The following is a 25,570-nucleotide window of genomic DNA, read 5'->3' as shown; positions in this document are numbered from 1 at the left end:
TGTGACACTAGTTGACATGAATTACATTTTATGAATCAGGTTGAAAAATTGCAAAATAAATATCAAACGAGGGATAACCTTCTTTATTCGATGTTCATTAAGCTGGAGTGATTTTGTCCATGAAGGAAGCAATTATTTCGGTGTTTAACCTACTTTAAAACCTTTAATGAAAAACAATTGCTCAATCTAAGGATGATTCGCACATATACTTACCTTACTGAAATGCTTCGTTGGGAAATGTTAACAAACATAGCTTTCTTCCAAATATTTCTATTTGTTTTAAATAGTTTGAATTGTAAACAACTTAAATTTTATTTTTGTTTCTTGCTATGTACACATTAGTTTAAGTAGCGTTTCTAGAGCACTTCGTATAGACCTTCAAACAAATTATCAATAGAGATCTCAATTAGGTATCAATTGTTTTAAGCCTAATTACGAGAATATTTAGTTTGCTGAACAATCGCTTCCCGATTCTTCGATTTATTTTGCCTATTAGTGTTATTTTTTTAATTAAGACAAAGTTTGATCTAAAAAAAAGTCGGTGTATCCAAATTAAAGTTTAAAAATACAATTTTTAAATAAACTGACGTCATCATTTTATTCTGTAATTTTTTCTTTGGAGATGTAAGCAGCATATGGGCTAGTGTTGCCTATTTCTTTTTATCGAGAAATTGAGAGTTTTTGGGGAGAAAAGTAGTAACTCTTAGTATTTAAATTCTATTTTTTTATGTAAAAAAAAAGTGAACTAAAAATGAGATTTGTTGTAAAATGATATTTAAAAAAAATAATAAATATTTATGATTATGTGGATTTTATGCAAATAATTTGTATGAATCTGGGTGGAGTATAATTTAACTTTTGGAACAATCTGCAAGGTGTTAAAGAAATGTTGTTGTTGACGTGTGCCTGTTTAGGCAGAGGGGGGCGATTGTTCTAGTTTTCCAGTGGCGCCATCTATGGCCAAGAATTCGACTTCTGCCACACCATACGTCGCACCCGTTTTTAGGGCGGACCCATTCATACATGCATTCATTCATCCACAGATCGTAATTTTGACCTGAATCAGAGAACGATCGATCTCCAATCCAGTACCCCCAGAGGTATTGATTTGTTATGGGAATCCCTACCGTCCAGGCTATCCCGGGATATTGAAATGTTTAACATCATGAGAAAAAAAATTAAAGCTTTTGGAATAGTTAGATTTTTGCCCTGATAAATTAAAAAACCTTAACTGCTACTTTTTTTTCTAAATGTTACTTTTTTTTTTTTTTTTTTTTTTTTTTTTTTTTTTTTTTTTTAGCTTTTTCGAATAAATGCACTTATACACAACTCTTTTTATACACTTATGAGAACTGCAATTAATACAGTGATATTGAAATTTATATTAACTCTTATCGAATGCTGATGATGAAATCTGCTTTTCGTATTTCATTTCCTTCTTCTAAAAATTTGTCTGAGATACGACTTTCTATGTTTTTCTATGCAGATTCACGTTAAAAATTCTCTAAAATATGTCAATTAGTACAGAATATAATTCAAGACAAGTAATGTAAAACATTGTATTAATAGTGCCAAAGAAGGATTTTTGGCTTGTTAAAAAAGCAACTCCATATAAAATAAACACACAAAATAAAAACCACTACTCCACATAAAAAAGCAAACCAAAGAATGGCAATTCTCGAATCAGCCACGGTTGATGTTATGTAGGTAAATGTTCCTTACCACTCAACCACCCCCAACATTCTGGAATCTGGGAAAACAGAAAACTGACCCTTTCCATTTGCGCAGGATTCGAGTTCTTGCAATAACAGATAAAAAAAAAAGAGAGAGAGAGATACTCTGGGGCACTAATGGAGAGAAAGGCAGATTTTTCTCTATCGATACACACAGAAAATGATGTCTCTGTCCTGAGTAAAAGGAAAGGCAGCATTCGTCCTCATCGATCCAGGAGGATGCACTCGATTCCAAAAAAGAACAAACGCTTCCTTTACTGTGGAACGCCTCACTAAAGACAAAGAAGAAAGAAGAAAAAAAAAAGATTCGGATCATGCAACAACAGCACTGCAGTAAGAATAAAAGGGAGAAAAAAGGCTTATTCCTGGCAAGTGTAATAGTAAAAGGAGGAAAAAGTCTTATTCGTTTATTTGGAGCCAACTGGTTTCAAGACATTTCTTTTTTGGAATATGTGTAGATATATTTTGCTTTTATCCAGATTTGGAAAGAAGTAATAAGGTCTAGATATGTTTCAACGATTTAGATTGTTTTCTTGAATTTTTCACCTGTTCTGCTAATTATAAGGGTTTTCTAGGACTTTTTCGCATGTTCTGCTAATGATACGCGTTTTCTTGATTTTTTGCCTGTTTTGCTTAGCGTTTTCTGGGATTTTTCGACTGATTTGCAAATTATACGCGTTTTCTAGGACTTTTTCTCTTGTTCTGCTAATTGTACTCGTTTTCTAGGACTTGTTCTGCTAATTATACGCGATTTCTTGGATTTTTTTCTCTTGTTCTGCTAATTATACGCGATTTCTTGGACTTTTTCCTCTTGTTCTGCTAATTATACGCGTTTTCTAGGACTTTTTCTCTTGTTCTGCTAATTGTACGCGTTTTCTAGGACTTTTTCGCTTGTTCTGCTAATTATACGCGATTTCTTGGATTTTTTCCTCTTGTTCTGCTAATTTTACGCGATTTCTTGGACTTTTTCTCTTGTTCTGCTAATTATACGCGTTTTCTAGGACTTTTTCGCTTGTTCTGCTAATCATACATTTTTTCTGGACTTTTCGCCTACTCTGCTAATTATTAGCATTTTCTTGGACTTTTCACCTGTTCTGCTAATTATACGCTTCTTTTTTGTTCCTTGGCCAAAGAATACGTGCTCTTTGTTCGCCAAGTTCTATTCACTATACGCGCTTTTTTTTCTTCCTCCTTTTTCTTTTTGGAGACATAGTCTTGTTCTGTTAATCACACACAAATTTGACTTATTCTTTATAGATAAATCATCAGTTCATGTGGTGATTTATTGTTAGGGAAACAACATTTAAATTTACTAAGTACCAGAGTAATAGGAGATAAATTTCTAGCCTCAATCTCACAACTTACAAATAAGCATTGAGCTAACAGATAGCCAATCCATAGTTTACTGTCATTTGCAAACTGAAATGGATTATAAATAACAGTTTTCTGTTTGATATACTGTTTCTATCTGATATTCAAATAAGCATGCGTGTTTGAATCGGTAAACTGTGCTTGTGTGTAAATGTTGACAAAACCAATGTATAATTTCCTCAGCAAATCATGTAGAATTCATAGTAAGATATTTCCATTGACTAAAAAGTAGCGTGTTGTTCACACATTTTACGACATTTGGTAGTATTTGCATATTTTCGTAAAATAAATAACTTTTTTTTTTTACCGTTACTTGTAATTTTAATTATAACGTTCAATGACATTATAATTATCCGGAATAGTAAATATATTTCCTTAAATTAATCCAATAAAACTAGTTAAATATTTTTAGAAGCTTTTTTAAACATCCTTTGCTTAACCTGGTAATTTAAATAACATTTTTTTTCTGTTTTAATTTCGTAGAAAGAGAGGAAAGAAAACAGTATTCATTCATAAAAACAGTTTACAACTGTAAAATTCTTTTTCAGATTTTTTTTTTAATTAATTTTTTCTCATTGCAAAATCTTATGGAGATATTTCTCGCAGTCTTTTTATCAATATCTTCTAAAACTTAGTCTAAGCAACTTATTAAAACAAAGAGTAAAAAAATTATTTCATGAAATTTGGAATATGTTAATTGATTGAATTCTGACTCCATGGTTACTTACGAGCCAGATTTCAGATTCTTGAATTGCATTGCTTCAATTGATGTATAATGATCTAGTTTTTCATTAAAAACCCACTCTTTTTTTAAATTTTTTTTTCTAAGATAAATACTTGCTTATCGATTTCTTATCACCATTTACAGTGTGTCCCAATTAAAAAGAATTATCTCTCCTGTCTCAACAACTTGAGATGTTGGTTGTCTTGATCTTTATCAGATTAATGAGACTTTGGTAAAGATTAGGTGGATTTAAAAATCTTACCTTAAGATGGTATTACATTAACATTTATGAAGACTGATTGAGCTTTATATTCTTCATCGCTTTGGAAAATGAAATTAGCGTCCTCTCATCAAAATTTTTGATGCCATTACTAATTCATGTTGTTATTACAAATTGCCAAATCTTCTTGTTATTATAATTTTTCAATTGCTTTTTCAAATTTTTGTTATTATTTCAGATTTTTGTTAGTTGTCTTTTTAGAATTTTTGCTTTCTTAAAATTGAAATTCTTCTAATCCTCCTTATTTAACTTTCATGAGTAAACCGATGAGGGATATTTACTGTATTCGGTAGTATCATTCGATATATGTGAAATACAAGTTGGTCACCTAATCAGAAATTGAGATTTTGCGGTAATTTAGATTATCTTTTAAATTTTTTCTGACAAAATTATACCAATACAGTTCAGCAAATCAGTAGTTTTTGAGAGGTAGTTGTATACATTTGTTTGTTTTACAAATTTATGATTAATATCTTAGTTTTCGGGCAATTTACTTTATAAGAATCATCGAAATCATTTTTAATCAGTTTAAACTGAAATAAAATTAAACTTTTAAAGATCTAAAAGCTGACAAATGTGTTGTTATGAATTACTGATTCAAAGCCACTAATTGCAGATTTTTATTGCTTTAAAGTTTTGAGAAAAATTTCATAGATGTAATGAAGCTACCCCTTTATTTGCCACCTTTTTTTTAAAGATGTTATACTGCCTAATAGTACTATATCATCAAAAGTTTGATAAGTACAAAAACAGAGGAAGAAAAAACATTAATTTAAAAATTTAACTTTAAATCAAAAATGGCGCCTATGGAGGCCTCTTAAGTGGTAAACTGCACGGCAAATTAAACAAATTTAATTAATTTAATTGTTTGAAAATGTTATTTTTAGCTTGATTTTCAGAAAATTATCGAAATTTCTTGAGTCTTGATGAATAACAACGTTCCTTTATTTTGGAATGGACTAAGGATGTTTTTAAATTGTAGGTGTGCGTCAGTTAGTAAAATTTTTACAGAAAAAATTAACATTGCATATCTACTCTTCGAACGGACTAATAGATATTTTAATGCAGCTAAATCATTTACTTCGATCTTAAAAAATTTAAAATAATGAATTAAAATAACCATTTTAGTATTTCAAATTATGTCAGTCTTGTTTTTTTTTTCTTTCTTAAAAAATGCAATAAGATATTTGATATTTAAAATTTTGAAGATTCATCAAATTTACGTGTAGCTTATTTCAGCAATAAATAGAATAGGGTATAGCGGAATAAATGATATTTAAAACAGCTAAATCATTTACTTCGGTCGATAAAAATTTAAAATAATTAATTAAAATAAACATTACACTATTTTGAATTACGTCAGTTTTTGAATTTTTTTTTTTTTTTTATTCGTGAAAAATGAAATAAGACATTTCAAATTTCGTCTGTAAAATTTTGAAGATTCAAACTTTTATCACAGCAATAAATTTTTTATTCAGCAATAAACAGAATAAAGAAAATTTATCGCGAAATAAATGATATTTAAATCAGCTAACTCGTTTCCTTCGATCTTAAATTTTTTTTAAATAATTAATTAAAATAAACACTTCAATTATATGAATTATGTTCTTGTCTTTGGTTTCTTTTATTCATAAAAAATTAAATATTTGAAGATTCAAACATTCGTGTAATTTAATTCAGCAATAAATAGAAAAGGGAAATGTATATATAGCGGAATAAATGATATTTAAATCAGCTAAATTGTTTCCTTCGAAACCTCTAAACCAGTTTGCTTAAATAACCACAGTGATACCTTACGCAAATGTTTCAGTTCGTGATCTCGATTCTTTTTATTCCTCTCTTTTTTTACTCTCGCGTGAAACGTTGGCGTATTGAAAAAACAAAACAAAAAAAGAATCAAGAATTTAGAGGTGAATAATATAACCAAAGCTGCGAAGTTCATCGGTTCGTTGTTTATGGTTCATGGACTCCGTCGACTGTGGAGTTTGTGTACGCGTACAATGTGTGTGTATTCGACAAAACACTTTTATACTTACTAGGAATGCCGTCCCGCCATTTGGACGGCAATAACCCTTCCGCGAAAGAGAGAAAAAGAATAACGAAGTGAAGTGAAGGGAAGGGGTGATTTTATTGTCACGTTTTGTCGTCTGGTTTTTTGGTTGTTTGGGTGAGTAGAGAGGAGGGTGCACGTTACACGGTTAGCCATGCATAGTAAAGGAAAAACGCGTTGATGGTTTTTGCTTACAGGGCTTTTGTATTCGGCATATTGGCCGAGTGTTTTGGAATCGTGTCTTTCTTTGGTGTGTGGAAGACGATGTATATTCATGGAGAACTTGAAGCCTCACTCCATCAATTTTGATGGATGGGTCGTTCGATTTGCCAGCTTCATCGTATTCATTAGTTGTTTATATTGGAAGTCATTGGCGACTTATATTGAATTCTGTTGGCTGTATTGCTAATTTTAGGCGTTGCCTTTTTTCATTCCATGTATTATTTATTCCTATTTATTGTATTTATAAACATCACGACAGAATATGTAAAGATATATGTCCGAATATTAAAATTGTAAGCGATACACAACCTTTTTTTTATGCCAATTTACAAAAAGTTGATATAAGGTAGAGTGCAGTATGTATGTGTGTTCATCAAGTATACGTATAGGTGTTTTCAAGAAAAAATTCTGCGAAAAAATAATTCGATTAGTTTTTCACGTGTACAGAACATGATATGCAATAGTATATATACTTTATATGTTTTTAACAGTATATAAACAACTTAAATCTCATTTTTTAAATAAATTCTTGCACGACGCATATGTTTTTTTAACGTGTTGTGGATAAAATTACATTTCTTTTTTAAAAAAATAGACAAGACGAAAAATCTGAATTCTTTGATACTTTAATGGTGTTTTCTACATTTTAAAATATTATTGCTCTAGTTTCTGAGTTAGCTTAATTATAAATGGCCAACGTACATTGGCTATTCAGGAGCAGCAGGTTGTGCACTAGCACCACAGTGGTGATAATGAATTGGGCAAAACTCTTATATGTGTTTTTTTACTAAATATAAACGTTCTAAAAAAGCTATTTTCTAAAAAAAATAATAATAAATTAATTAATTTATTGTCGATACAGTTTTTTTTTAACTTATCACATTTTTTTTCACGTTATGTGTTAAACGCAACACCAAATTACATTATAAGTAATAATCAAAATGCATCCTACATATTTCCAATTGATGTATCGATAATTTAAACTCGAGTGATTTGATATCGTATATGAAATCTCAATCATGAAACAATCTCTTATAACATATGTTTGAATTCCAAGCATGGCTGATGTTTGCTTGCGTAATAAACTATCCTTACCTGAAGATACGGCCATGGCAAAATAATTGTAAAGGAGTATCATTGCCGTCGTCTTATTATCTGAAAATATTGTTTTCCCTTATACAAATTAAACAAATTTGTCGGAATGTAATACATTATACCAATAATCTAGTATTTAGTGCCTGAAAATCTATGTCTTAACCCCTCCCCCAATAGTATAGTCGCGTAATCGAACGTACAAATATTTATCAATGAGTACAAAGTCAATGAATGGGCTGAAAATCGCTTTCATCAAATCAATTGCATGTAATCAAAAAAGCTGCGCTCTTTTGCCACAACTCACACCACTGGTTTGAGAGCCGATGATTAAGAGTTCGATCCTGGCAATTACAAAACAACCGGCATGTATATGGAGCAAGGTGCATTCAGCCACACGACGTTAAATTTGTCGTGGCTGAAAGCCCTCTCGTTGGTTGTAATAGAAGTTGTAGTATGGAGATATGAGTATCCGATCAGGCGCTGTCCTCGTCATCTGGCTAGGGTTGAAATTAGGTGGCGTTCCTATCATGGCCGTTAAAAGGTATATCCCTGATAAACGGGGCTAGAAGCTTGACCGTTGTGTTGTGTGTGTAATCCTAAAAGCGCTTATTGATGTTAGAACGTTTCAAAAAATTTTAAACCTGAATTCCCATTATTTTGGAAAGATTTATTTTTCATTATTGTACGTTAGTTGTTCTTGCATTAGGGGGTGGATATAGTGTTATTTATGTGTGTGTACAAATCGTAACGTGTGTACAACTTTCCAAACAATAATAGAAGCAGATTTATGTGTTTTTTATGTATTATGATATGGCATCATATATTTGTTATTTATGCTATTTTTTTTTCTTCTTTTTTACGAGGTTGATATAAATTTAATAATAATTATCACTTTATAGTTTTGATGAGAAAGTTCTTTTTTTTTTCCAAATAAACGCGAATGTAACAAAATACTATTTTATTTTTATGCTGCAAAAGAAAAAACAGACTATCTCCTGTTATCTGTTCACTTATTCTGCGGAGAGACGGGGGAAAAATCAAAAAGGATTCTTTTGATACAGGGAAAGGTTTGATATGGCGAAAAAGAGTAAGGTGCGTGTTGCGCTTGCGCTCGGTGTTGTCAATAAGATATCTCGGCTAGCCGTCGCCCAGGGCAACCACGAGGGAAAGTAAAGCAGCTTTTCCTGCGAGTCGTCTGCCACTTGACCCGATTATGACCGAAGAAAGCTACTCGCGAACAGCTGCCAAGGTTTTGATGGGGAGTGCGCGTGTTTGGCACACGCTGCTTACATCTGTTCCCTCAGAACTCCCCCCTCCCCCTTTCGCTGATATGAAAATTTTTCAAAAAATTAACCACATAACATATGGATAATAAAATTGGATTATGTTTAGAACCTAAGTATTTCGGAGATAACGCATCTAATTCTGTCATTAGTTTAGCATATTATCAAGTTACTGACGTATTTAAAATGTATGCTCTTTTTTTATTTTATTTTATAACCGTCGTTGAACAGTCGACCCAATTTTATGGGTTTACGACTATTAATGTTCAACTCCGTTGCCTTGTAATTTTTAACCCGATCCTGAAGACAAGGGAACTCCTGGATCAAGCATTGGCATTGGGAGAAATTTGGTTTCTTTGAGGACTTTTTGATGGAGCTGACCCGCAATTGCGTTACATGGAGAGGAAGACTTAGAGAACCTCCCACGATTAGCCTGACAGCATAGGTGATTGTGCTCCAGAAAAAATCCTGATTTCCGGATTTTTTGCTAACAATGATCCAGAAGTTTCCGGAAATCCAAGGTCTAGAAGTTTCAAGAAATCAACGATCACATTTATGTATAAAAATTCTAGAAATTTTTGTTTAAAAATAATAGAACAAGAATTTATCTTAGCATCTCTTTCATTTGTGAATTTTTTTTTTCTGGTAGTATAATAAATGTGATTAGAGATAAAAGTGAACTTATAAGTAATTATTCATTCAAATTATACTACATATAATTTATTTAGAATTTCATGTTTGAAAATATCAACTATGATTTAAATTTATAAAGATATTTTGTATATATCTTTTGAAATGCGTTATTACTGATTTTACTCAAGTAATTTTCCGGATTTTTGAGTTGGGCTCACAATTACCCCTGCTGACGGCAAGGGGACTCTAACCTATGATCTGTCTACCACTGAGGATATTTCACGTCAGCACTGTGGTCGGTGCAAGCCGAATGCGGAATTCGTATCGAGCAGCCATCGCCGGGATCGAACCCCGGTTGACCTCATTGGAAGGCTAACGCTCTATCCCCTGAAACATCACGGCTCCTCTTATTTTATTTGTAAACATGTAGTGACTATTTAAAAAAATAATAACAATTAAATTATTAAAAAATAAGAAATACATAAATAATTAGTCTTATATTGGCTCAGTTAACATCATGCAAGTACTAAATTGGACGTTTTTGTACAAAAAAAAATTTTTCGATGCATTTAATGAAAACTTTTGTATTAATTCTTGTCACTAGACAGAATTAGAAATTTATTTTAAAATTTTTACCGTAAATTTAATTTGAACTTAATTGTTGCAAAACTTAAAGTTTAAATCTATGTAATGCTTTGGTTATGTTATACACCTTTTTCAAACTGCTTATGTAAGAAAAGTCTGGAATATGAGGAACAGAACCTAGGTGACCATTTTTTATTGAAATGTTTGAATTTTAAAATTCAAACATTTCAATAAAAAATTTGTATAATTTAGATATGAAAAGATTTTTAATGTAATTTTTTAGTTATTTATTTGTTATTTCATCCCTTCATCTAAATTCATAATTTTTACTTTATTTCTTATCATTCTAAGATTAAATAATAACCATCCACCAATAATAACAAATTTTGTATCCTTCATAGTAACCCCTTGACATATCATTAAACAAACTCTAACGAAATTATTAATTTCTTGATATAGAAATGATTTTTGATTGCACTGTAAACAACAGCTCGCAACGGAATGTTGACAGAGATGCAAACTGCTCCGGACACGCCAAAATAATTTTAAAAAGAACGGTAAATAACAACAAACTAAATTTTGCAAATATTTGACTATTTTTGCTTGCTTTTTTTAAAGGCATGACATAATGACCGTAAAGTGGTGTAAGCCTACGAATTATTTAGAAATCGTGGTGGATAAAAATCTATTGAATTAAATTTATTAAACCAAGAATCACAATTGATAAACTACCACTTTAAAATATTTATTTGCTGTCCGGAGCAAGTTGGCATCTCCGTGTTGAAGACGTCTGAGACACGTTTTGGCATAAGAAACAAATGACGTCTCCCAAACGTCTTCGTATGCCAAGGAGTTAATAAACATGTGCAACTATTTTTTCCCCTATTGAACCTCATTCTATCTGCAAAAATAAACGATCTCTTTTATTTATAAAGAGCATGTTTTATTCTTCTAATTTTTATTTCATGTGCTTTATTTCGAATCATTCGTTTTCTTTTTTCCCCATTAATAAGTGAATTTCATTTTTTATTAAGAAAAGTAGTTTATTTATTTATTTTTAAAATAATTTACGAGAAAATGATAATAACAATAAAAAATTTATTTACTACTTAGGCCTTAAACTAACCTGTGAAAATGCAGTTTCTGGAAAGAATTTATTCATTAACGAATGTACACGAAATCCACCCTTGAAAAGGTAGCTAACAGAATAACAGTGTAGCTAATATCAATCAATTGTAGTGATTAGAAGTATTACCAGGAATAAAAAATAAAGATTTGATTCTGTAGTTTGAAAATTATTTCCAAAGGCGATTAACTGATGAGAAATGAACATTTTATGAAAATCCAAAACAACTTGGAAAACCAAATCGAAAATACTCTCAATAGATCAACAGATCATGGGTCCTGTTGTGGGCTAACCATGAGATGTTTGGTTCTCCATGTAATTTAGCATAGGTAATTGATTATATGCCAGTGTTTCCCTATCCTTTGAGTTGGGTTCAAACAAAAGGATACTTGGGTAAATGTTTAATGCAATTCGCTGATTATCTGTACTTAAATTTCATATATTGTATTCAGTCTACTAGCAGGATTTAAATTGTATAAATTCATGCATACGTAGATTGAGATTATCACTATTACGTAGCACTTTTATTCATACCGAAATAAGCGGGGGAATCTATAGTTTAATGCCAAATAGATTTAAGTCTCGCTGAGTTTATTATCTTTTAGAATTGAGTCTCTCTTAATATAGAGTCTTTTAGAATTGAGTCTCACTGAAAAGAATGTATGCTGAAATTAAGAAGGGAAAAAAAAACGTCTGGAGGAAAAAAAATAAACTCTGATATTAATTTAACGGTACAGAGAAAGAAAGAAATACCCAACAGAATGTAATAATTTCCTGAACACATTTTGTAAATATGTATATAAATCTTTATTAAGCCAATAAATAATACAAAAGAAACAGCGATAATACATCAAATAATTTTTTTAAATATATTTGCCGTATACCCGCTCTTTTTTCTATATTAAAAGCTGTCATTCAGTTTCTAATGCAAGATAGTAACATTTCTTTCTTTTTTTTCTTACAGTGATCCTGCCATGTCTCTTGGAGGCTGGCAGCAGTCACCGTCATCCGGCCCTGCGAGCGGTGGTGCCCCTCCCCAAGGGCCACAACAGCAGCTGTCCGTGGTCACCACTGTGTGGGGCGTCACCACAACGACGCAGAGCGGGCCTCTCGCACACAGTTCCTTTGGTGCGAACACTAGCACCACGATCGCCCCGATGCCTTACACCCAAGGGGCGCCTCCACAAAACAGCGGTTACCCTCCCGCAAATGGGGCTTCATCCAAAACACCCTACCAAACACAATCTATGAATTCGCGGCAAACTGGAGGACCTCCCGGTTACAAGTATGTCTTTTATGAACATCTTTTTCCATAGAATAATAATAAAGACTTATATTTTTGCGAACCATTGTTCTCTTTATAATATTTAAACGACCCCTTATTATTTTGAACACGTTAAGGTCGACAGCTCGAATTTTTACCCAAGGTGCCCAGTAAAGCCCCTCCTCAATCCTCTTAACTTTTAAACGACCACAGCTGTAGTTATTAAAGTGATGTTTAGGTATAGTAAAGTGGCTAGGCCGCTACAGCGCCACCTGATGGAAAATGGCAATGTTAGCGTTCTTATCTCGGGAAAAAGGGAGTTACAAAATTGTTAAGCATTCTGGTTTTTTTTTTTTTTTTATTTTTTTTTTATTTTTTTAGTATGAACAGTCATCTTGTTTGAACCTTCATTTTAAGAAAAGAATGTTCAAACGTTTGAGATATCGCAAAATACCTTTATTTTAGATGTTTAATCTCATACGTACACCGGAAATAAAGATGTCTAGAGAAAATTACTCCTTCACCTCCATCGTTCCTCTTCGAAAATCATTTTGTCACATCACAGTGTTAGAAATCGTGAACTAACAAATGCGTGTTTTAAGCATCCTTATTATGGATGATATTTTCAATATAAATGTAAACAACAACAATCTCGACTCGCTTTACTTCCGGTTAGAAAGTATACAGCTGCTTATTCTGCGAGGCGATACAGATAATTTGTTTTTAATAGAAGAAATAAATTATATAATTTCTGAGTATATAATATATGCAACAGATTTATAATAATTATATAAATCGGCTGCATTTCATAAGATAATTAATTCTGGTGAATTTGAAGTGAAAATTTGTTTTAATTATTTATTGATGTATTGTTAAAAAAAAAATTGACATGGTTGCTAGATTTAGAAAGAACTCACTTTTTGGCAGTCCTAAACTGGCTTCTTTTTACTTGTTTATTACTGTTAGTTCCTTTTGCAAGCCGTGCACCATCATATATTAGTGTTAGCATATTGTTCGAGCAGCGAAGTTCATTTTACAAATTACCATTTAGGTTTAAATTTCGAAGTTGGTATATTGTTGACAAGGTAAGAAGTGTTTTACAGCGGTTCTTTTTTTCAAATGACAATTCTTACGTCTTGAAATGACAGGTCTTCAAATGACGATTCTTATAAGCGATTCTTTTTTTCTTCTTTTTCAAATGACAATTCTTACGTCTTGAAATGACAGGTCTTCAAATGAAATGACGATTCTTATAAGCGATTCTTCTTTTTTTTATATACACAAGTAATAAATCAGGTAACAAATACGCGCGTACAAGAAATACTACTTAAAAGAGTCTCAAAACACAATCATCCCGTTGTGGTTGTGTGAGCCAAATGGTTTCAAAATACACCGGAAACAATAACCCGTAAAGCGCTTGCAGCGGATCGTAGTGTAAAGAACACCATCCATTTGCTTCAATGTTCACTTAATGTTTTTACGTACTAAATTGTTGATATTCTGAAAATTTGAAAGCTCTTTTATCTCTCATCTTGTACATCTTCTGAGGCATGATCGCGAAATTTGCAGAACTCCGCTAAGGCTGCCTCGTAGATGGACTTGTCTTGTAACGCATCACCACTTTATTTATTCATAGATACTTATTCATAGATAGTACAGTTAAGACAGTGGAAACGGATTCAATTGGCACTCTGTATACAATAATTATCATTTATTTAATCCTTAAAGTTTAAAGTAGTGATTCAGTATGTTTTATACTACTATTGACTTAACAATATTATTATCTCAGTGCCTTTTTTTCCCGGATGGTATTTTATCATCTCTGAACTTTTTTGAGAACTCAAATTTTTTTCAAGACTTAAATTTTTGTTTTTCTCTAAATGTTCATTGAAAAAAAACAAGTGTTTTTCTTTAAGAATGTGAACGTAAAATATTTCATAGTACAAATTTATTAAACAATTTCTGTTAGATTATTTATAAAGCAAACGAGTTTTTAATTATCATTCCTTCCTACATTCAAAAAATTGGATGTACATTCAAGTTGTCATTTTATTTATTTATTTTCATTTGCGTAAGTTTTATTTTTTACTTGGACCCAAGGCTTAACTCAGCAAGTGGCGTATTAATTATTAATTTTGCTATTTATTTATTACTTATTAATTTTATTAATGTCGGGCTGCGCACGACATTTGAGGGCGCACTCACCAGAAAAAAATAATACTTTGAGTTGAAATGAAAATATTTTTTATGTATAAAATAATTTTTAGTCCACTTTATAAACAATAATAACCCTTAACTAAACTCTGAATATAATTACTATAAGATAGTGAGTTATTTTCTCCTATTATTTAAGACAAAAAAACTTCGATATTCTGTATTTCACTTAAGTAACTTAATTCTAACCTTATTTACTTAAATTAAAATAAAATGAATTATATCTGAATCACACATTTCTTCACCACAGTATTTTGTTTCATATTATAATTTTTTTATGGTAAGTCTAAGGGCGCACCCTAAGTTATGTAGTCTACTGTAACTCAGCAATTAAAATATGTTCCATGAAATAAATATATAACTGCATTAAGCGATGTTCGAATCAGGAATATTATTTGTCGAATTAAAAGAAAACATAAATATTTAGTTTTGCATTTTATATTCCTTTTCTATTATGGCAGCTTGAATTTAGTTTCAATAACTACTGACTGCAAAATAGTAGATATCTAATTACATTATAGTAAATGCAAGTTTTTTTTAAGATTCGAACAGTGAAACGTATAATTAGGTCACTCTAACCAGATTTAACTACTGGTTATAAAATACCAAGTGAAAAAAAAAGTGGATGGAATTAAATAATCTCGTCTGATCACTCATAACAATCTTCTCATTTTACCATCGAATAACCTTTACCAAGGCCACCTACTTTTTTTAGCTCTCGATGTGTAGAGTGCTGGGGCGTGACTGAAGGACGGTTGCAAAAAAATGTCACTTGAGAATATTTTCGTCCGGTCATTCAGGAGTGGATTCAGTCAGAAATTCTGTAATTCGTTTGTTATTTATCATTAACTTTAAATCGAAAGTGTCAAATATTAAATTGAAATGTTTATTGTTGACGCGATGTTCGATTAAGATTGTTTTCTCGTGTAACAATAACCTTTAAGATAAATGAATTTTTTAGACACTAATGTGAGGTTTTCGATTTTATGGTGAAATTATTGTTAACATCAACAAGCATCCTAAAACTGGATCGAACCTAAGAATGCCGGTGTATCCCTCCGCCGATGTTATCGTTACTTGGCGAAGTGTAAACAGGCTTGCTATTCTAGAATCCAATTATGATGAAATTTCTTTCAAGTTTAATTGGATTGCAAGATTTAAATGAACTGAAAATATCAAAAGCAATTAATAAATAAAATTAATGAGTTGCAATCTTCTGATTTCATTACATTTTGGCTATTTATTTATTTCGACATTGAATTATTTCTTTGGGAAATTATTTTGTTTTCTGCTCGAAATCTATCTAAATGTTGAAAAAATAAAACAATTGTTCGCAAAGAATAATTCCACAATAGATTGCTACAACTGCAACTCTTTAAAATTTTCACTATTACATTAAGTCTGGGTTTTGACTTAAAAATTCAATCGGAAAGAGTACCTAATTTTTTATGCCTCAAATCCCACCTACTTTTACATAGTGCGTAGCGTTTTTTAAAGGTGCTTATTTCGTTTTTTAAAAGCCCTTTTAGGTGCTTTTTTTGGGTGTTTTTAAGAAGTGCGTAATTTACCCTTTTCGAAAAGTAGATTTTTTCTTTACCGTATCGATTTTCGCCACATATTATGCAAAAGTGTGGTTTTCACATTGTTCTATTCAACTTTTTCACAATTCATTCAAACACAATAGATTTCGGCGTGCCGTCAGTACATAGAGTATGATAGCGACAGTCATTTTATATATTTGATGAAATAATTGCAGGTCCACATGTTCGTTTACTGAGCTGGGTTCCGTGAGATTCTTGCACTCTCATGTGCAACTCTGCTGCATTTTGCAAGATATTCTCATTTTCAGGCTTCATTTTTCACCCACTGTAATAAAACTGAAAAATCTCTCGATCTTTTTGTGGTGACTAATATAATCTAGAAAAGGGTCCTGTATGTCCGAAACTAATTATTTTATCAGGATCATGTAAAGTCTTAAAAAATTATTTTTCATTTTGTTAATGTATATAGTGCTTAAAAAGTACTTAAAGGTGCTTATTTTTGTTGAAAGATTTGGCTACGCACACTGTTTTAGTTTTATACAATTAACCATCCATAAGACCAGTGTACACAACTACTAAATCTTAAAAGCTAAAAAAACTCATATAAATAACATGGATACAATACAGGTTAATGCAGTGTTTGCACATGAACCAAATGAGCTTTCATTTTAGTAAAATAAATATCCTCACAATAAAATATTAAGTACCTACGAATAGAGAAAATGAAAGACAACATGATGCTATTCCAGCGTTTACAATTTTTAAATCTCATTCATTTTGATATTTTTTCTTATGATTATTTTCTTATTATGATTTTTTCTTATCAACAAATAAGCTTATCCAAATTTAAATTGGATTTGTTTGTTTTTTTTTCACTAAATTTCCTATATTGTCAAAAATCCCTCATAAATTGCAAAAACATTTTAGCGAGAAAAAAATAGGCTGAATAATTTTATTTTTTCTCATCCCATTTGTACAACCACACTGTTTTTTTAATCTTAAAAACAGTTTAGATTGCTAAGTAATTCCAAAACAAAAAAAATTAAGTAAGTTAATTAAATTTATGTTTTTTCTGACATGTATTTATTCAATAGATTTTACTTACTGCTTTTTTTTTTCAGTTATAGTTCAAATTCAAATCAAATGAGCAGTACAATAGGACCCAATGCAATAGGAAATCAAGGACACAACAATGGTTCAGAATTTCAGTCTTCATCATCTGCGCTAAGTGCTGCTGCCTTGGTTGCTGCTGCAGCAACTGCTACAGCCACTGCAACTGCAAGTGTAGTTGCTCTTCAAGAAAGACAACAACAAGAAGCTGTTCTCAATAATCAGTATAATCAAGTATGTTTTTTTTTCTTCCAACTATCTTCGGATAAGCTTTTTTTCGGATAAGCGACGGTTCACGGTTTTGAAAATATTTTATCTTTCAGTTCAGGGTTTTTGGAAGAGAAATATGATTTTTTAAAAAAAAGAAAAATTGTAAATTCTTTGAATTCTTCAGTCAGACTTGTTAAAAACGAACCCTGACTGAGCAAGAACTCTTATTATTTAATTAAGACATGAGAAATATATAGTTGGTATACTAATATAAGTCTATAGGAGCGTAGCAAGCTTTCAACTTTAGTTTTAGCGAATCACACTTTTGTAACTTAGTCGTACTTTCACCTTTCCAGCATAAGTGATTCCTTATTGGGAAAATTTGTTTTACATTCGGATGACAACTAAACTTGGTGATGAGTCATAAATCTAGCAAACATGTGAACTTTTGTCAAAGGCAGAGTTGCAAGTGATGTTTTTTGGGCCACAAATCTTATCCAAAGAAAAATAGTATAACAGGGAGACTCTAGGGCAGTTTAAAGCAAATTAACTAACTCTTCCTTTTGCTCTGTACGGAAATAAAAAATTTATAGAATAATGATTATATTTATAATTCAGTAAGTTCGACTGAATTTTTGTAATTCAATTAATGAGGCAATTTATCTATTACTTTATTAATTTAAGATCGCTTATGTCAATTCTTAAAACCATTTATAATTCTTTTTTTAAACTTAAATGGGTTTATTTTCATAGACTGATCTTCGTAGATAACAGAATTTATCTTCTTAACTTAACCAATATTTATATTTTTAGGGTATTCCAGGCCAACAGTTTCAACCAGGTTACAATTCTCATCATTCAAGAGTTTCATCCAATACTGATGTGTCCAGTCCTTTGGGGACTCATATGAATAATCCAATGAACAGTCATATGGGCAACAGTGCTTTGATGAATATGCCCAACAACATGCCTTCAGTGAATTCTATGAACTCTGGCATGGGAATGAATGGTCCCATGGGCATGAACAAAAGTATAGGAATGGGCGGTCAGCCTCACCCTTCCATGTATTCTGGAAACAATCCTGGAATGGCACCACAGAGTCGGTCACGAGCTTCTCCTTATCCTAATCCCCAACAGCATATGGCACAAAAGAGGCCAAATCATTATAACATGATGTCTCAACATTATGGTCCTGGAATGCATCCATATAATTCTAATCCTCCTCAGAATTACAATTCTGGACAGGTAATATACCAATCGGTTTAAACTTTTATGGATGGTTGACTGAATGTAAACAATAATAAACTCCCTAAAACCGGAACAAATTTAGAAAACTTACGGTGTATCCTTCCACTTATGTTATGCTTACGAGGCAATGTGTGAATAAGCTAAATATTCTAGGAAGTTTAATTATTGTGTTTAAATTTATGCATAATTTTACCATTCATAAGAGTTTTCTGTAATTTTTAAATATTAACAAGTCGTGAGCGTAAAACAAATTTGACAAAATTAATATCACAATAAATAAAGTGTAAAGTTAGCTATGTTTTGATAGTCATCCCTTATTTGGCTATATTTGTGTATATTGTCCCCTGAGCCACGATGGCTCAGAGGATAGAGTGTTCACCTTCCAATGAAGTGAATCGGGGTTTGATCTCGGCGATGGCTGGGTTAGAGTCCCCTTGCCGTCAGGCTAACCGTGGGAGGTTCTCGTGGTCTTCCTCTCCATGTAACGCAAATGCGGATTAGTTCCATTAAAAGGTCCTCCACGCAGGCAAATTTCTCCCAATGCTTGATCCAGGAGTTCCCTTGTCTTCTGGATTGGGTTCAAAATTGCAAGGCTGCGGAGTTGAACATTAGTGGTTGTAAACCCAAAAATTGGGTTGGCTGTTCAACGACGGTTATAAAATAAAATATATTTGTTTAAAATAGCACTGTTTTTTATTTTTTGGGTAGTTTCATAACAAGCTTACGGAGTCTTCAGAATTCATTTGTTGTTTGTTTGGTTGAAAGTTAGAATGAAAGAATTTGTTATATTGAAAACACTACAAGTATAATAGTATTGGACGGTGCGTTTTTTCAAGCTTAAGCATAAAAATTTGTCGGAAGTAGTAGTCCGTAAGTTTTTTTACACTTAACTTTACACAATCAACCATCCATAGCAACTATATGTTTTAAGATATTATTTCAAGTAAGCAAACTGGGGTTTGTTTCGTAAAAATATTAAAATGAAATAAGCAATAAGTTGAGGTATATTTGACGATAATCAAATGCTGTGCCCTCCACTATAAACAAATATGTATGTTATTTAATTTTTTAACGATGTTTGTCAATAATAATAATCTTATTTATATTGGTTTGTTTTTCCTCTCTTTTTACAGGGTTGTGTATGTTGTTCACAGTATCCTGGTAACCCACCGCCATCTCAGTATGGAAAACAGCAACCCTATACACCACCACAGCATATGCCGACTGGGGCCTATCCATCCCAGCAGCACATGCGGTCCTCACTAAGGCCTCAGGCTCCTCCTTATTCCAGTCAACCCAGTCATTATTATCATCAGTCACAAATGAATGGGGCACCACCTCCACAAACACAATATGATCCTCATTACACAAACCAATTCACACAACCCAACATTCAGGTACTAAACTCTCCTGTTGTACCTTCCCCACTTCATTCTTTAACCAAATATGCATTGCATGATGTCAAGAAGCCCTAGTACCCCTACACATTTAAATTTTTTTTTTTTTATATTTATTTTAATGTTCAATAACTTGGTCACATAATTAGATATTTCAATTCTAAGCATGCATTAATGTTGTGTTTTATTTCTTAAGTTATCACGTGTTACTGATTTAAAATTTAATTGCCAAATAAATAACCGAGTATTTTCTCCAGTAAATCAATGTAATTTGTATAAATTTGTAAATCTATATTTGTGCTATTGTATTTTCTATTTCGAATTATTAGTGTAACATCATAAATTCACCAATGTAAATCTTAAGGTAATAAATTTAAAAAGATAGCTTAGCAATTATGCAAATAATTTTCAAAAGTTGTAGAAGAATAATATGTAATCATTTTAAATCTTCATTTTCTGTTTTTTAAAATATTATTATTTTGCATTTTACTCTTCTTCTAATAAATAAATACATATTTATTTTTAAAAGCTACACAGAATTTTTTAACGTTTAAGTTATGAATTTTAAAATAAAAATTTTGATTTTAAACTTAATGTAATTTTATCTAAATTTATAAACTTGTTACATGTTTTACGAATTCAAAAAAAAAACTTGAGCCAAATTTTCATTGATCTTTTTCAAGAAAATAATTAGCTTCTCACTGTACATTATAACAATTTTTTAAATATTTCTTTTTAACCAAGAAATTAGAATGTACATTATAAAAATTTTTTAAATATTTCTTTTAACCAAGAAATTAGAATGTACATTATAACAATTTTTTAGATATTTTTTTTTAACCAAGAAATTAATCTTTTTAACCAAGAAATTAATCTTTTTAACCAAGAAATTAAAGAATATCAGTTTGTGCTTCAAATCTTCTTATTTTTATAAGAAATAAGAATTACTAATTAATCTTACACTAGTATAAAAAGAATTTATAAAAATTTGATTTGATGTGGAGGTCCTGAGGATTAGAAGAGGACTTTCAGCTACAAGCATTCTAAATCTGTTCCTGTTCCTGTTCCGTAGAGTTTTTCAAACCTTTGCCTTTTTTTAATAATCAAGTTACCATCTCATGAGTTTTCCAGAATAATATTTTTTGTTCCATTTCACTGAAGATTGTTCTGAAGAAGTTTTGGTTTTCAGATGCAAGATTGGATTTCATTTTTACCCGGTAACATATTTTGATATAAGGACATCATTAATTTTCCTTCATCACTAACTAGAAAATGAGTTGGCTGTTTGTCTTGAGCACAGTTCCCTTGCTTAATAACTTTCATGTCGTTGTATAAGTTATCTTTGTCTGTCTCTCCTCAATTTTTATAAACTTTGTATAAATTTTCATTTGTTACTAATTCATATTGAACACAGCTGTCTTTATGTATAACTTTTACATAATCATGTAAATCTTAACTTCTTGTTTATTATCTTTGCTCTTACACATCATCTATACTTTAGTTCACCTCTTAATAGAAACTAGGTTTACTTAACTTAAATGCAATTTTCTTATTTGATATCTTTTACATCGCATATGAATCTTTCTACTTATATCATAGTATATATCTTTGTTTCTATTTCATCATGTTTTCTATAAATCCTGTTTAAATTTTTATTCCTTATTAATTTGTCTAGTACGCAGTGATCTTTATTGGTATCTTTTACTATGCCTGCAAATATTCTTTATTTTTTGTTTCATCGTTTTCTTAAAAGCCTTCATTCATCACTATTTTGAAACTGAATTTACTTTTTATCTGGAATCTAGTTATTTTTCTTGATATTTTTCATCACCTTCATATAATTTTTTTGTTAGTTTGTTTCCTGTTAGATTTACAACTTTTATTTATAATTAGTTTGAAGACTAGTTTGTTTACTTGTCATGACTACAGTTCTTCTTTTTTTTTGTTGATATATTTTATATTATTGTTTTCATCTCTTTTTTTTTCTTTTCTCATCTTATTTTTGTGTACTTAATACTTGTTTATTTTGTTTTCATTAAAATAAATGTATGTCAAATTTGTTATCGTCAGATAATCTGCCTGATATGTTGCATGTAAGAAAGCAAACCTATTGCCCTTTGTATGATTTTAACCATTTAAATTCATAAATATATTTAGAATTCTTAAACCAAACTCAGTAATTTCATAATTCAATGTCTTATAGAATTATCTCAATTAATTATCCCATAAACTTTAGGAAACAATTAAAAGTCTTCATTTCTCTGATAACTTTCTGTATATAATTTATATAATAATGGTAATTTTCTTATTTTAAATAATTTTTTTAATTAAACTAAGACTCAATTATTTTCGATGTGTAAAATGTTAAATAAAAAAAATTAACGGACAATTTTTAAAACTTAATGATAATGTAAAAGTTAATAAAAATTTATAGAAAGTATCGATAGCTCCATTAGTATATATATTGTATCTAATTAAATTATAAAATGCAATTGTCTTGCATTACAAAGGTTGCAATATTTAACTTTCCTTTTAATTAAGATAAAAGCTTGTTACAAAATAAATAGGTTCCTATAAATTTATAAAACATTAAATTTATGTTTTTAATACTCTGTCTCAAATGTACGATATATGAAGTATTTTAAAATATTTTACTTTTTAAGGTAAAAGTAGAAAATAAAGACCAATTAATGCCTAAAAATCTATGTGATAAACGATAATTCCTTTTGCGATAAATGTGTTTTTTTTTCTAGAATAAAATTTTTCATAATCGTTTTTTTATTAGTGCAATATATTTTTTCAGGCAAAAATTAAATAAGAAAAACAAGCTGTAATATAAAACTCAAAGTATAAAAAGCATAATTTTTCTACATTATTTTTTCTAAGATAAAATTTTCCAGTACCTAGTTAGTGTAATAATATGTGTGTATTTATATCTATATTTGTAACTCTTTTAGAGGAACATGAATTATCAGCCAATGTCAATTCCTGGAAACCCTACTCCACCTCTCACCCCTGCATCTGTTGTTCCACCATATCTATCACCAAATGCTGACATGAAGCCCACTTTTCCAGATACTAAACCAAATGTACCTCCACCCATCAGTAAGCAGTTTTCAGCTTTAGATTTAATTGTCATTTTTCTTATTCTTAATGATATAGATGGATTACTATGGACTTTCTTGTATCTTACCTTCTCTTTACTTTCATTACCTTTCATCGGTGATTTGAAAATATACGATTATAGTATATAACAGTATAAGATCTTCAAACATTTGAAACATGTGACTTTTTACTTGTTTCGAATGTTTGCTTTTTATAAAGATCTTATACTTTTTAATAATATGGAATTTTGTGTTATATAGATCAATTTGAAATATGATTAAATTCATGTAATAAACATGGCATCTGGTTTCTTTAAAATAATGCTTTAAAATAATATTTAACTAAAAAATTTTTAAAACACATAAATATGCCTTTAAGTATTTATTAAAAAAAAAATTAATTCATGAAGAGCATTAGAAATAATGTTCGAAAAATTTATTAATTTTGACTCGCTTTAAGGATAGTTTTCAATGCAGAGTTGTGGTTTATGGAATTGCTTTACATAGATCTTCTATTAAAGCAACTTCAGGGATCTTCCAATCTGATACTTAAGTTAATATTTTCTGCTGTAAAATATAAGGAAAGCAGAATTCATCTCTTTGATTATTTTTCTTGCATAATAAACTATTTAATGATAATAAAAATTCTCCCTTAATGTCACTTATGTTTCTTCCCAATAAATCTATTACATTATATACCCAGTTGCCAAAATAACAGAAGCAGATTTCGGTGATCTCACTTGAAAGTAACGAAAATCTAAGCATTTGCTCTAATTGTACAAAAACTTTAATGTTCTGGTCCAGTCTAATATAATCTATATATATTGTTATACAGCATATACTTGTTCTAAATAAAAAAAACATATTTCTCTAAGCTTCTTAACTTTTCTGTATCATTTTTTTTCTTCTTCTTTTTGATGGAAAAATAATTAGTAGCAGCAAGGCCCTACTCAAGGAAGGAATCGAAGGCGATTGTCCAAGAGAAGGCCTGGTCAGAATTCCTTATTAAAATTTAGTTTTTTTTTCTTTTTAAAGAAAAACAACACAACTGTATAAAAACTACTATTTTTAATGAAGAGTTTTCGAAAATTCTGTAAAATATGAAAATAAGATTTTTTGTACTTCTATGAAGTGGCTGCACTATGAGTTTCGTCCTTGGCCTTTAAAACTTGTCTTTTACCTTGTGTAGCAGTACAATTTTATTATAATTTTGCTTAGAGGCTCATATATGAAGAGTTAATAAGCATTTCAATTTTTTAATAATCTTTTTTATTTTGCAGAAGATGATGAGTTACGCTTGACTTTCCCCGTTCGTGATGGCATCATTTTAGCTCCATTCAGACTGGAACATAACTTAGCTGTAAGTAATCATGTCTTCCATCTAAAGCCATCTGTGCACCAGACACTCATGTGGCGGACAGATCTGGAGTTACAGTTAAAATGCTTCCACCATGAAGACCGACAGATGAACACCAATTGGCCAGCTTCAGTTCAAGTTTCTGTAAATGCAACTCCACTGAGTATTGACCGTGGGGAAAACAAAGCTTCCCACAAACCTCTTTACCTGAAAGAGGTTTGTCAACCTGGTAGAAATACAATACAGATAACTGTTACTGCATGTTGTTGTGTAAGTTTTCAATCATTTTTTTTTTCATTTCAAACAAAATGCTGCTGTAATAGAATTTTTTTTTATATAAAAGTTAAAATAAATTGCTTAACATCTGAGCCAATAACCATAATTGTATTAGGTAAGACATAGATAATTCAAATACAAGAATTCGCCTCTTTTTAGCTCATGTGTGGTCGGTTGTATAGGGCGAGAAAAGAAAAAATTTACTGTTCGCCAGTAAACAGTTATAGCATTTTTAACAGGAGCCACTTTTTAAAACACGTACGAATTTTTTCAAAAGTATAACATTTTAAGCGATTAGAAAATTGCTGATAATTAAAAGGCATTTCATTACAAGCATTTCTCAGTATAAGAAAACATTACAAGATTCATTTCTTATTTGAAGAAATAAGTATGAGATAAAGAAATTTCAGAATATTTTTAAATATTCATGATGATGGCATTTTTGGCAAAAAATTAGCAGCTGGCAGACATTGCTATTTGTTACATTTAGTCAGTGTATACTTATCTATATATTGCTAGTTTAATCTTTTTCTATCCCAATATAATTCCGATGCTTATGAATTAGTTGCAAAAGTATAAGTAATCTACAAAATGTTTATAAGTATATCTGACGCTTGATATACAACACATTTTTATAAATTGTTTTATCAGTAATTTTGTAATTAGTAATTTTCAGTGTAAGATATATCTTAAATATGGAAAAGTTAAAATGATACAAATTTTAATGCATTTAGCACTTGTTCTTAT

The 25,570-nt window shown here is 30.5% G+C and overlaps 1 protein-coding gene across 9 annotated transcripts in view; it reads left to right on the top strand.

Moving 5' to 3' along the window:
* LOC107449406 (zinc finger MIZ domain-containing protein 1) overlaps positions 1 to 25,570 on the top strand; it is a 225,321-nt gene that overhangs the window by 187,772 nt on the left and 11,979 nt on the right. For 7 of the 9 annotated variants that reach the window (XM_016064919.4, XM_016064918.4, XM_071179880.1 and 4 more), the window contains 6 exons: positions 12,067 to 12,387; positions 17,243 to 17,465; positions 18,255 to 18,686; positions 19,823 to 20,086; positions 23,044 to 23,191; positions 24,471 to 24,817. In XM_016064919.4, the coding sequence (XP_015920405.1) occupies positions 12,067 to 12,387; positions 17,243 to 17,465; positions 18,255 to 18,686; positions 19,823 to 20,086; positions 23,044 to 23,191; positions 24,471 to 24,817 (1,735 nt within the window). The remainder of the gene's footprint in view (positions 1 to 12,066; positions 12,388 to 17,242; positions 17,466 to 18,254; positions 18,687 to 19,822; positions 20,087 to 23,043; positions 23,192 to 24,470; positions 24,818 to 25,570) is intronic. The other 2 variants (XM_043052737.2, XM_043052827.2) reach the window with 1 other exon arrangement.

This window comes from Parasteatoda tepidariorum, chromosome 4, assembly GCF_043381705.1.
Source record: "Parasteatoda tepidariorum isolate YZ-2023 chromosome 4, CAS_Ptep_4.0, whole genome shotgun sequence".
NCBI lineage: Eukaryota > Metazoa > Arthropoda > Arachnida > Araneae > Theridiidae > Parasteatoda > Parasteatoda tepidariorum.
The sequence above is the reverse complement of the archived record's forward strand: the minus strand, read 5'-3'. Positions and strand labels throughout refer to the sequence as shown.